We start from the raw sequence: 13,924 nt of genomic DNA on the forward strand, positions 1-13,924 counted from the left end.
ACCAACCGCATATGCAAGAAGAGAATAGAGTGAAATATTTAAAGTATTGAAAGAAAAACCCCACCAACCTAGAATTCTATATCCAGAGAAATTATCCTTCAAAAGTGGAAGTGAAATACTTTCTCTCTTAGATAAACAAAAGAATGAGGGAATTCATTAATAGTAGACTTGATGGCAAGAAATGTTAAAAGAAGTTCTTCAGAAAGAAGGAAAATTATATAGGTCAGGAACTCAAGTCGACATAAAGAAATGAAGAGTGTCAGAAAAGGAATAAACAAAGATAAAATAAAATCTTTATTTATTCTTAATTGACCAAATAGATAACTATTTGTTCAAAGTAGTAATAGTAACAATGTACATTTGACCCTTGAACACCAGAAGGGTTCGGAATGCTGACCCCCCACATAGCTGAAAATCTGCATATAGCTTTTGACTTCCCAAGAGCTTAACTAAGCCTACTGTTGATCAGAAGCCTTACCAGTAACATAAACAGTCCGTTGACACATATTTGGTATGTTATATGCTATATACTGTATTCTTACAATGAAGTAAACTAAAGAAAACGTTATTAAGAAAATCATAAAGAGGAAAAAATACATTTATGGTACAGTACTGTAAAATATCCACATGTAAGTGGACCCATGCAGTTCAAATCGATGTTCTACTGTATTGGGTGATTGTAGTATATGGATAAATGACATGAGTGACAGCAGTGTTATAAGAACGATGAGGGAGGATTTGGAATTACTGTGTTATAAGGTACTTGCACTACCAGTTAAACAGAATAGTATAATTTGAGAATGGACTTGGGTTAGTTGTAAATGTATATTGCAAACTCTAAGGTAACCACTAAAACACTTCTTAAAAAATATGTAATTGGAGCTCCTGGGTAGCTCAGTCAGTTAAGCATCCAACTCTTGATTTTGGCTCAGGTCATGATCTCAGGGTCATGAGATTGATCCCCGTGTCTGGCTCCGTGGCATGGAGTCTGCTTAAGATTCTCTCTCTCCATCTCCCTCTGCCCCTCTCCCCCACTTGCATTTTTTTTCTCTCTCTCTCTCTTAAAAAATACATATACTAAGAGAGGAGAGAAAATAGAATCATAAAATTCTCAAAGCCAGAGAGGCTAAAAACAGGAGGGGGGCAGAGAGGAAAAGAAAGAAACAAAAAACTATGCAACAAACAGAAAACAGTTACAAACATGATAGATATTAATCCAACTATATCAATAATCACTTCAAATGTGAATGGTCTAAATATACCAATTAAAAGACAGAGATTGTCACTGTGAATAAAAAACAAAAAAGAAAACAAAAAAACAAAACCTAATTATATGTTGTTGACAAGAAACTCTTACAAGAATACAGATATAGCTATCAGGGAGAAAAAGGGGTGTTACATAATGATAAGAGAGTCAGTTATTTAAAAGGACATAACAATTCTTAATGTGTATATACCTAACAAGAGAACATTAAAATATACAAGGCAAAGATTGATTGAACTGCAAGAAGAAATTGACAAATCCACTGTTTAGTTGGCAATTTCAACACCCTCCTTCAGTAATTGATAGATCAAGAAGGCAGAAAATTAGTAAGGATAGAGTTGACTGAAAAGCACCATTCATCAATCTGCATTAATTGATATTTTTAGAATACTTCATCCAACAACAGAAGAGTACACATTCTTCTCAAGCTCACATAGAACATTCACTAAGATGGACCACATTCAGGGCATAAAACACACCAAAAATTTTTTTAAAGAATTTAAATCATACAAATTATGCTCTCAGACCACAAAAATTAAATTAGAAATCAGTAACAGAAAGATAGCTGGAAAAAATCCTGAAATATTTAGAGAGTAAACAACGCATGAGTCAAAGAGAAGGACTCGAGAAATTAAAAAATAATTTTAACTAAGTGAAAGCAAAAATACAACATATCAGAATTTGTGGGATGAAGTAAAAGCAGTGCTTAGAGGGAAATTTATAGCATTGAATGCCTATCTTAGAAAAGAAGAAAGATCTAAAATCAGTAAATTAAGCATCTACTTTAGGAAACTAAAGAAAGGAGTAATTTAAACTTACAGCAATCAGAGGAAAACATAATAAAAATTAGGGCAGAAATCAGTTAAATTAAAAACAGGAAATCAATAGAGAAACATAATCACCTCTAGTTATGCTCCTTACAGCTGGCTCATCCCTTTCCTGGGATCCAATCTCCTTTTCCCCAATATTATGAACAGCTCTATACCCACAAATCTGATCAACTAAATGAAATAGACTAAGTCTTTGAAAAATACAAACTATACCAAAACTCACACAAGGAGAAATGAATAATTGAATAGGCCTATATCTATTTTTTATCCAGATATAATTGATATATAACACTGCATTAATTTTAGGTGTGCAACTTAATGATTTGATATGATGTGAAATTATTACTACAATAAGTTTAGTTAACATCCATCACCACACATAGTTATAATTTTTTGTGTGTGATGAGAACTTTCAAGATTTTCTCTCTTAACAACTTTCAAATATACAATACATTATTGTTAAGTATAGTCACCATGATGTACATTACATCGCCAAGACTTACTTATCTTATAACTGGAAGTTTGAAGATTTGTACCCTTTGACCACCATCACCCGTTTAATACACCCCACACATCCTGCCTCTGGCCTGCATCTATTTTTAAAAATTGAGTCAAGGCACCTAGATGGCTCAGTCTGTTAAGCATCTGACTCTTGATTTCAGCTCAGGTCATGATCTCAGGGTTGTGAGATTGAGCCCCGCATCAGGCTCTGCACTGGGCATGGAATCTGCTTAAGATTCTCTCTCTCCCTCTCCCCCACCAAACCGTGCTCACACTCTGTCTCACTCTGTCTCTCTAAAAAACCAAAAACCAAAACCAAAAAAACTGAGTCAATAATTAATAACTTTCTAAAAAAGAAAGCACCAAGCCCAGATGATTTCGGTGGTGAATTCTGCCAATCATTTAAGGAAGAATTGATACCAATTCTTTACAATCTTTCAGAAAGTAGAAGTAGAAGGAACACGTCAGAACTCATTCTTTGAGGCCAACATTACCCTAATACAAAAATCTGACGAAGACATTACAAGAAGAAGAAATTATACCAATATCTCTCATGAACATAAATGTAAAAATCCTCCACAAAATATTAGCAAATCACATTAAACAATGTATGAAAAGAATTATGCATTATGACCAAGTGGGATTTATTCCAGATATGAAAGGTTGGTTCAACAACTAAAAATGAATTTATGTAATCAATCACATTAAGAAGCTAAAGAAGAAAAATTGTATGATCATATTAATAATGTAGAAAAAAGCATACGACAGGGTCCAACACCCATTCATATAAAAACTATCAGCAAACTAGAAATAGAGAAGAACTTCCTCAAATTGATAAAGAATATCTATAAAAAATCTACAGCTAACATTACACTTAATGGTGAGGAACTGGATGCTTTCCCCTTAAGATAAGGAAGAATACAACTTTGAAAGTCTCCTCTCACCACTCCTATTTGAATTGCACTGTAAGTATTAGCTACTGCAATAAGACAGAAAAAGGCAGGCAGATAAAAAGTATACAGCTTGCAGACGACATGACTATGTGGAAAACTCCAAGGAATCAACAACAACAAAAAAACAACCCTGGAACTAACTGATCTCAGCAAATTTGCGGGATACAAGGTCAATATACAAAGGTCTATTGCTTTCTTATATACTAGCAATGAACAACTGGAATTTCAAATTAAAACATAATACTATTTACAATAGCACTCAAAAAAATAAATAGGTATAAATCTGACAAAATATGTACAAGATACATATGTAAAAACTGAGAAGACCTAAAATAAATGGAAAGATAATCCATATTTATGGATTGGAAGATTCAATATTGTTAAGATGTCAGTTCTTCCAAGCTTGATCTATGGGTTCAATACAATCCCAATCAAAATCATAGCAAGCTATTTTGTGAATATCAACAAACTAAATCTGCAGTTTATATGGAAAGGTAAAAGACCCAGAATAGACAACACAACACTGAAGAAAAACAATGTAGGATTGACACTATCCAACTTCAAGACTTACTGTAAAGCTATAAGTAATCAATACAGTGTGATATTGGTGAAAGAATAGACACATAGATCAATGGAATAGAATAGGAAGCCCATAAATAGACCCACACAAATATAGTCAACTGATCCATGACAAAGGAGCAAAGATAAATCAATGGAGAAAGGATAATCTTTCCAACAAATGGTGCTGGAACAACTGGACACCCATATGAAAAAAAAATCTAGAACATGTATTTTACTAAAATTAACTCAAAATAGATCACAGATCTAAATGTAAAATGCAAAACTATAAACTTCTAGAAGATAACATAGGGAAAACAAAATCTAAGTGAACTTGTGTTTGGTGATGGTTTTAGATAGAACACCAAAAGCATGATCTATGAAAGAAAATATTGATAAGTTGGATTTTATTGTAATTAAAAACTGCTCTGTGAGAGATACTATGAAGAGAATGAAAAGACAAGCAACAGACTGGGAGAAAATAACTGCAAAACAAATATCCATCCCAGGACAGTTACCCCAAATATGCTTAAAACTCAATCCTAAGAAAATAAGTTAAATGGCAAAAGATCTGAAAAGAGAGCTCATCAAGGAAATATACAGATGGCAAATGAGCATATGAAAAGCAGTTCATGGGGCGCCTGGGTGGCTCAGTCGGTTAAGCGACTGCCTTCGGCTCAGGTCATGATCCTGGAGTCCCGGGATCGAGTCCCGCATCAGCTCCCTGCTCAGCAAGGGGTCTGCCCTCTTCCCTCTCGTGCTCTCTGTCTCTCATTCTCTCTCTCTCAAATAAATAAAATCTTAAAAAAAAACAAACAAAAAACTTATTAAAAAAAAAGAAAAGCAGTTCATCATCATATGTTATTAGGAAATTGCAAATAATTAAAACAATAAATTAAGATACTAATACATACCTATTAGAATGATTAGAATCCAAAAATATTGACAATGCCAAATGTTGATGAGGATGCAGAAAGCAGGAAATCTTGGTGGGAATGCAAAATGGTAAAGCCACTTTGGAAGTCAGTTTGGCAGTTTCCCACAAAGCTAAGCATAGTCTTCCTACATGATCCAGCAATCACACTACTAGGTATTTACCCAGCTGAACTGAAAATCTAGATTGACACAAAAACCTGCCTGCAAATATTTAATAGTGCCTTTATTCATAATTACCCAAAACCGAAAACAACCAAGAGGTCCTTCAAAATAGGAATAGATAAGCAAATTGTGGTATATCCATACAATGGAATATTAGTCTGCAGTAAAAGGATATAAGCCATCAAGCCATGAAAAGACATGAAAGAATCTTGGTTAAACCAGGTAATATGAAAAGGCTGCATGCTGTAGGATTCCAATTATATAACATTCTGAAAAATGCAAAGCCATAGATCACTGGCATGATCATAATAAATCGTTGACTATCAACGGTTCAAGGAAGGAAAAGGGAAGAACAAACAAGTGAAATGGGGACTTTGGGGCTGTAAAATTGACCTGCATGATATCCACCATTAGGTGGATACAAAACTGTATGCGTTTGTCAAATCCCATTGAACAGTACAGCACACAGAGTGGAGGTTAAGACCTGCCGATTTTTAAAAATTCATTTAGGAGATTAGAGAATCCTCTGTAAATGAGGATGGTGACAAGAGACTCTAACTGCATTACAAATGTATGAAACAACCTCACTGAAGGGAATTAGTGGGGAAAGGTGCTGCCCTAAGTCCCTCTGGAAATCAGAAGAGTCTGTAAGATTAAGGCAATAGGAATTGCACATGAGCAGGGTACCTCACTGATAAAAGGGTCCTTTGAGAGTATGGATTAACAATTCCGATACTGCTCCGTATGTATCCTGGAAGGAAACAATTAAGTAAATAGATGGTAGATGGTGGGAGCCAGGTTACTTATTATTTATTTACGCCTTGAAGGTATTATTTACTATATATAAAATAGTATTAGTTTCACATTATTTCATGAATAATTTGGATCCTGTATTTCAGAGGTGAGGGGACTAATCCAAAATGCTGAAAACATTTTCAGATTACAGCTTTTAAGAAATATGTCTGGGCGCCTGGGTGGCTCAGATGGTTAAGCGTCCACCTTCGGCTCAGGTCATGATCCCGGGGTCCTGGGATCGAGTCCCACATCGGGCTCCCTGCTCAGCGGGGAGCCTGCTTCTCCCTCTGCCTCTCTCTCTCTCTCTGTCTCTTATGAATAAATAAATAAAATCTTTAAAAAAAAAAGAAATATGTCTATCTTCTGAAGTGACCGTCTGATTTGTCTTAGATTCTGTTCCATGGTCTGTAGGAGCTGTGTATGTCAGAGCAGCTTATTATAAATACCTAAAGCAAAGGAAACATGTTATTTAGAAAACAGTTTAAAAATACAACATTAACTGCTCCTACGTGATGTCAAAAAGTGAAGAGAGAAAGTAGATCGGAAGTGGAAAATTCTTATTTTGTTTGGAATACTACTAAATATCTGGATGTTACCAAATAGTCACAGTTTTAGTACAATATACACAGAGCATCTGGATATTTGAATTTTTCTCTTTTCTGATCATAGTGTTGATATGGTGTGGACATGGCAGAACTTCAGAGTTAAATTATTTCTAAATGCTTTTTTTTTTTAAAGCACTTGTTAGCATTTAATGAACCCCCCCCCACCAATGTGGCTTCAAGCTACTAGAACGCAGGCGCCCCTGACACCCTTAATCTTCTCCTCTGCTCTTCTACTGAAGAATTTGGCCTTCACGATGACAGGCTGTTTTGGGAGTTTTCCCTTTCCCAAAACTTTGTAGTAGCCCGATCACACCACATCAATGATAGGAGCAGCTCCAGTCTTGTTTTTGGCGGCATTTACCCGTGTCTGCTCACTGACCAAGGTCCACAGTTTATCAAGGCTGACAGTTGGGCAGAAGCTCTGATTCCTCTTTAAGTGGTAATGTCTCATACCAACTTTTCCAAAGTAACCTGGGTGATACTTGTCAAAATTGATCCCGTGGTGATGCATGCCACCAGCATTACCCCAGCCTCCTGGGTACTTCCGGTGCTTGCCGACGCGGCCGTGGCCGTGGCTCATGTGGCCCGGAAGTTTCCGGGTCTTCCTCAGTCTGGATGGCATGTCGGCAGCCCAGACGGAAAAGCTTGCTTTTTTTTTTTTTTTTTTAAAGATTTTATTTATTTATTTGAGACAGAGAGAATGAGAGACAGAGAGCATGAGAGGGAGGAGGGTCAGAGGGAGAAGCAGACTCCCTGCCGAGCAGGGAGCCCGATGCGGGACTCGATCCCGGGACTCCAGGATCATGACCTGAGCCGAAGGCAGTCGCTTAACCAACTGAGCCACCCAGGCGCCCCGGAAAAGCTTTCTAAATGCTTTTAACAGCATTTTTTTTAACACATTTAATTAAAAAATAAAATCTCATTCAACACCACCCTCTCTACCTTCTTTTTTTATATCCTAATTTCCGTATCTGCAGGAAATAGGGGGAAGGTGCCAAAAAAGAATCCTTGTACCTCCCTTCAAATCAAGAGAAGGCCTGATGACTCCATACACAGGATTTGTGCTTCAGACACACTGTTAACTTGCCTCAACATACAGGCAAATAATTTGCCACAGATTGAAATATTGCTCTATTTAAATCAACTTCCTGCCTATTAATAGCTGTGAAACACTAGAACATATTACTGTACCAGTAAAGCCTTATGCCTGCCTCTTTTTAAAATGAGACAACACACAAATACATACAGAGTTTCATACATACATAACATTGCAGAATCCCCTTTAAGAATTTAAAGAGCAAAATCAACAGTCTGAATTGATTTGAAGGTAGAAATAAGGACCAAGTGAATTTATAATGGCCCTTCGTGTGCCAAGATTCCGTCCTTTTACTTGTTTGATTTATGTCCACACTCCTTCATTGCCTTTGTACTAACAATAGCGGCAGTATTTCCTGGAGCCATTTATTTACTTGATAATTTCCTGCTTACCTCTGGCATCTCCTTGCTCTTTGCTCTATCTCCACCTATGCAAATACACACAGACACAGGGACAAATGGCTGCAAATACTTAGGGATTTGCAGTGCAAAGGAAATAACACATAACTTCCTCCCTCCTTCCCTACCTCCTTCTCTCTCTCTCTCTCTGTCTCCCTCTCTCTCTCCTCCCTCCCTCCCTTTCCCTCTCTCTCTCTTTTATGTTGTGTGATCCATTCATCATTCTGTATAATTAGGCAAATAAAAAGCTATCTTTGTTTTGAATTGATTTGCTATTCTTTTCAGATTCATTATGTGCCTAGCTTCAAGAAAAAGCATGGTACCTTTGCAGCATCTGATTCATCAGGAAATTCCTCTGCCACAACGTGTGGGTGGGGAGAACATTTGGTGATGTGATCCAGATGCACAGGCTGCCCTTCCCAGGAATGCAGCTGTGTTTTATATGCACATGCCCAGATGGTGACCCCTCTGGCATTATTAATGTGTCCCAGCTGCCAGGCCTCCTCCTTTGCATGCATGCACCTCGATTTCACATATTTTGTGTATTTATTTATGAGGCACCAAATTCCTACATTTCATATGTGGCAGTTGATATTAAAAAGGAAAAGTTTTAACTGCTCTGGAAATTGATGAAGAATCTTTTAAACTGATATGAAATGTGGCCCTCATTTCAAAATGACCTCTACAATTATTGAATCCCTAATGCACGTTTCTGATCTTTCCTCTTACGTGTTGAGAAAATACGGCACTTTAAAGATAGTTAAGAAATTACATATTTGCATTCCTGATATAATGGTTTTTTGCTTTTGTATTATTTCTGATCTCTCGGGCCTATTTTTAAAAAGTACTGTTTGTATACATTTGAACATTGTTATTCACTGCTAATTAAACCCAGGCATCAAGAGAAATTTGGGATCTTCTAGAAATGGGTTGTACTTACAGATTCACAAGGAGAACTAGTATTATAAAAATATAATCCAATCATTGCTCCAAAATATTATAGATTATAATAACTCCATGGATTTGAGGAAATGTATTAGTCTTGTCTATTTTGCCTTATGATCTAAAGTATAAAATATAGCGGCATGGGAGTTTGCTGAATTAAAACAAACTGACTCTTACTATTTTTTAAAAATTCAGGATTTTAACAGGGGAAATGTAAAGATGAATCAAATTGGGGTTTGTTTGTTTGTTTTTCAAATTTCTACTTAAATTCTAGTTAACATACAGTGCAATGTTGGTTTCAGGTGTAGAATTCAATGATTCATCACCTACATACAGTACCCTGAGCTCAAGATCAATCGAACTGTTAAGACAGAAAGATGAAAAATGCTAAAGACAGATGATCAGATTTTGAAAGATGGAGTTCATGTCCATTTTCTTTTTAATATCAGAAGTAATGAACTAAAAAAGCCAGAAAACATATCATTTATCATAGATAACTATCTCCAAAATCAGCTATAGGAAATAAATGAACCAAATACTGGTGTGATCTTCTTTTAAGGCACCGCACACCTTTACTATCAAGAGCAGAGGGTCACAGTTACTAGTGCTGAGTGCTAAAGTAGGTCTGTGTTGAGTCTTACTTGGTATGTGGTTTCTGGCCCTCAGGAACAGTCTTCTACTTCCTTCCGTAAAGCCTGTCTGTCCTATTTAGATATATATTCATCTTGACTTCATAAATAAAGGTGCTAACTCATGTATTCACTATAACCACACTCAGGAGGTAGGGTAGAAAATTAAAGCGATTATAAGCATACCCCAGAGATATGGTAGGTTCGGTTGCAGACCACCACAATAAAGCAAGTATCGCAAGAGAGCGAGTCCAATGAATTTTTTGGTTTTCCAGTGCATATCATAGCTATGTTCACACTATCCAGTAGTCTATTAAGTGTGTAATAGCCTTACATCTAAAAAAACAATGTACATACCTTAATTAGAAAATATTGCTAAAACAATGCTGTCACCTGAGCTTTCAGTGAGTTATAATCACTGATCACAGATCACCGTAACAAATATAATAATGAAAAGGCCTGAAATGTTGCCAGATTTACCAAAATGTGACACAGAACCACAAAGCGAGCAAATGCTGCTGGAAACATGTTGGACGCAGGATTGCTACAAACCTTCCATTTGTAGGAACACAGTATCTGCGAAGCCTGATGAAAGGAGGCATGTCTGCATCTGACTAATTCAGGCCAGAGTAAAGAATACTCTTCCCTGAAAGTCCTGCCTGGAATTTGAAAACATAAAAAGGAGGTTATAGGGATATTTTCTCCCGCAAACGCTCCAGATAGTCCCCTCAGATTGGTTCCATGTGTAATTTTGCTCAAGTACATGTGTTCAGTAACAACCCTAGTGTTCTCCCAAAGATTTAGGGCAACTCTCAAAAGACTTCAGATCAGGTCGTTTATGGGGACGAAGCAATAAAAAAAATGAAAAACCTCAGAAGTGTCTTCTTATTTGATGTGGAAAGAGGAATGGCTGTGGCCTTTTCTTTTTCACGGACATCTTGAAGTCTTATCACATAATTTTGGTTCTTGACCTTAAGGCTATTACAACCAAGACCTTATTAAAGGACCCAAAAAATATATCCAGAGGCTTTTTTTTCCTAAGCTGCCTCCTTTTATCACAAAGATGAAGAAAGTAATAAAAATAATTTAAAAATTTTAAAAATGACATCAGTCTTTGTTCTACTCAGATGACAAATGTATGAAATGCGTGCTCTAACAACTCCTTCCACATTCACCGGCAGACATAATTAACCAATCATGGTACTCTTTACACCAGGCCCCGGGGTTCAGAATCCCCCTCAGCAGAGCATTGCCCGGTGCCACCACCAACGAACGTCCGCACCTGAGACAAACCCTCTTTGCCATCTCCCTCTTACGTTGGTGCTGAGCAAATCATAGGTGGTTAGTCTGCATGTGATCAAACATAAAAGATCTTAGGTTTTGGCTATTGTTTAAACCTATCTGCTTTTCACAAGAGAAGGGATAGCTGGTATTCAGCCTGATCTAAGGAATGGGCATGTCACTGTGGTAACCATATCAAGTTGACGCATGAGCCGGCAGCTCAGTCCCTCCTGTTTCTGCCACATGGCATTGGGGCCAGCCAACTTAACCCTCTGAAGGCCGCTCGCACTCAGGTCAGTGGTAAAGGCCGCAAGGAGTTACACACAGATGAACAGGAAAGAGTCTGCTCCACATCTTGGCTTGCCTGGAAGAGGCACCAGTACCTAAAAAGGAAAGGCCAGAAACAAAAAGATGGGCTGCATATCGAATAGTCCAGGGGGTGAGGGGGTCCCACAGTTGGGACTCCAGGGTTAACCCTGCAGGATGTACTGGGGTAGCAGGCAAAAGAGGTCCCGGAAGCTGCTGTGACGTCACTTCCTCCTTTGACATCACTGTGCATTTGTACATGTGCTCATGATGGAAGAAACAGCCGCTTGGCTCCCTGTATTACATACTGTTTCCAGAGCACTTTCCCATCTGTGATGGTTTGATACCCACCTCAGTCAGCACAGGCAAGCAGGGCAGGCATTGTTATCCCCTATGTTACAACAAAAGTGAGGCTCATTTGTCCAAAGTCACTTAGCTTTTGAAGCCCAAAGTTGCTTTCATCTGAAATATCTAGGCGAAAAGAGGTAAAAAAAAAAAAAAAAGAATATTTTGGGTTCTTTCCCATTTGAATTTTCAGAGGATCATACCAAGTCCCTCCAAAACTTTGCATGTATAGAAGAGCTTACAGCTGGATGGTGAGCTAGTTGCATATTATAGACGGGATGGCAGAGGTGGTTTCCCCAGAGTAGCTTCAGAATCATTTACTAGTGGACTTGACATTCTGGGCCCTCAGTCATTGAAAGAGACTTTCTGTTCATTTTTCTGACAGCTGGTGACACTGTTGCAGATGTGGGTTGTCCCTCTCTATTTCACGATAAAGCTTTACTGGTGGCGGTTTCTGTCTATGTGGGGAATGTTCTCCGTTATTACCAGTTACATCCTCTTCAAAGCTACCCGAAAACCGCTCTCAGGGAGAACACCAAGGTATGTATTCCATTCGTCCCTTCTCTGACATCCTCTTTATTGTAAGCACTAAGAAGTAAACTTTAATTCCATTTTCCCGGGTGGGGAAGGAGGGCATTACACTTCTTTTGCCTTCAGTAGCAAAACTATTTAGATTAGCTATACTGCTGTTAGTTCATGTTCATTATTTAATGGAGACTCAGACACACCTATAACATTTATTACTTCAGATGAAAGCCAGAAGAAAGAGAAGTGAAAGTATTGTTTAAACTTTCTAGAGCACTATTTGCATATTTATTTTCAGCTCAGCATTTTGTTTGACTCCATATAAGTTGGGTTACACACCTTTTTATAATAGAGCAAGAATTAGATGTTTGTATTTCTAACAACTATGTATTTTATATCGGATAAATCATAAGCAATGGACAACTTATTCCGCTCATAACAAATGAGGCTTTAATATTCCAATGATCATCTTAATTACCATTGCCAACCTCTTGACATTTCTATAATTCCATCATATTGTCTACAAATCTCTCCAAAGTGCTTGTAATCTTATAATGTGCCCCTACGTTTGCTTTTGCTCTCTTTGCTCTCTAGATAAAATCTGAATCTGAATCTAGATAAAATTGAAATAGGATAAAGAGAAAATGTGTAAAGTGTTACATGTAATAGGACAATGTCAAATTTTGATCTTTGTTGAAGAATAAACCGTAAGCTCCTGTGAAATGCTCTTATGAGTATTTAGCCATTCAGATGTTTGTTCTTAATCCTCTAAAAATGTGGGAGAGACAAATATCAACTTTTCCTTCTACTTTGGAGAAGATAAAGTATGCGGTGAGAAATCAGATAAATAAATGTAATGATAAAGATTAATCTTCAGAGGCCTCTTGGCTGGCTCAACTGGAAGAGCATGTGACTCTTGATCTCAGGGTCATGAGTTCAAGCCCCATGCTGGATGTAGAGATGGCTTAAAAAAGTAATTTTTTAAAAAGATTGATGTTCGGGCGCCTGGGTGGCTCAGTCGGTTAAGCGACTGCCTTCGGCTCAGGTCATGATCCTGGAGTCCCGGGATCGAGCCCCGCATCGGGCTCCCTGCTCGGCGGGGAGTCTGCTTCTCCTTCTCCCACTCCCCCTGCTTGTGTTCCCTCTCTCGCTGTGTCTTTCTCTGTCAAGTAAATAAATAAAATCTTTAAAAAAAATAAAAAGATTGATATTCAAATAAATTCAGGTTGATAATTTAAACCCACTTTGGGAAGAGCTTTGGGGTGGTGTTAGGAGACCTCCCAAACTGGCCAGTTTGGGGTTTTAGACAGTCTTTGTATGGCCTGGCTTGCCCATCAGCACACGGACATATGGCACACTTTCTCCTTAAAAAATGTTGTCAGTTACTTAAGACTTGTGAAAGTGATCCAAATTTTGGATGAACCAAAATGTACTTGTTTTCATTCCCTGGATATAATCTATACTGTATTTCAGTGAGACTAGTTCACTTCTCCACTTAGAATGAATCACCCAGGTAAACACAGTATTTCTGTGCATCTCAGCTCATTCAGTGCAGAGGAACGTCATGACAAGGAATACGCAAATGATGCCTCGTTACACTCCACGCCTCATTTGTCCCAGATGGCCAGGGGCCCTTGCCCTTCGTGCACCCACTTCAGCTTCTTCTGCCTGCAAGCTCTGAGCCCTGGCAGAGCCTGAGAGCCAACACACCCCACTAACGTTTAAGGAAAGACCTAGCCACCATTTGAAGAGATGACAATGGGAAAGGCTAATTAGGATCCCTTTTCTTCTAGAT

At 37.9% G+C, this 13,924-nt stretch overlaps 1 protein-coding gene and 1 pseudogene across 1 annotated transcript in view; one reads left to right on the top strand and one right to left on the bottom strand.

Moving 5' to 3' along the window:
- The window catches only part of RNF175 (ring finger protein 175), a 47,141-nt gene that overhangs the window by 17,609 nt on the left and 15,608 nt on the right, over positions 1 to 13,924 (top strand). The window contains exon 4 of the mRNA XM_021698736.1: positions 11,990 to 12,144. Coding sequence (XP_021554411.1) covers positions 11,990 to 12,144 — 155 coding nt within the window. The remainder of the gene's footprint in view (positions 1 to 11,989; positions 12,145 to 13,924) is intronic.
- LOC110588559 lies at positions 6,779 to 7,226 on the bottom strand (annotated as a pseudogene).

This window comes from Neomonachus schauinslandi, chromosome 2 (assembly GCF_002201575.2).
Source record: "Neomonachus schauinslandi chromosome 2, ASM220157v2, whole genome shotgun sequence".
Taxonomy (NCBI): Eukaryota; Metazoa; Chordata; class Mammalia; order Carnivora; family Phocidae; genus Neomonachus; species Neomonachus schauinslandi.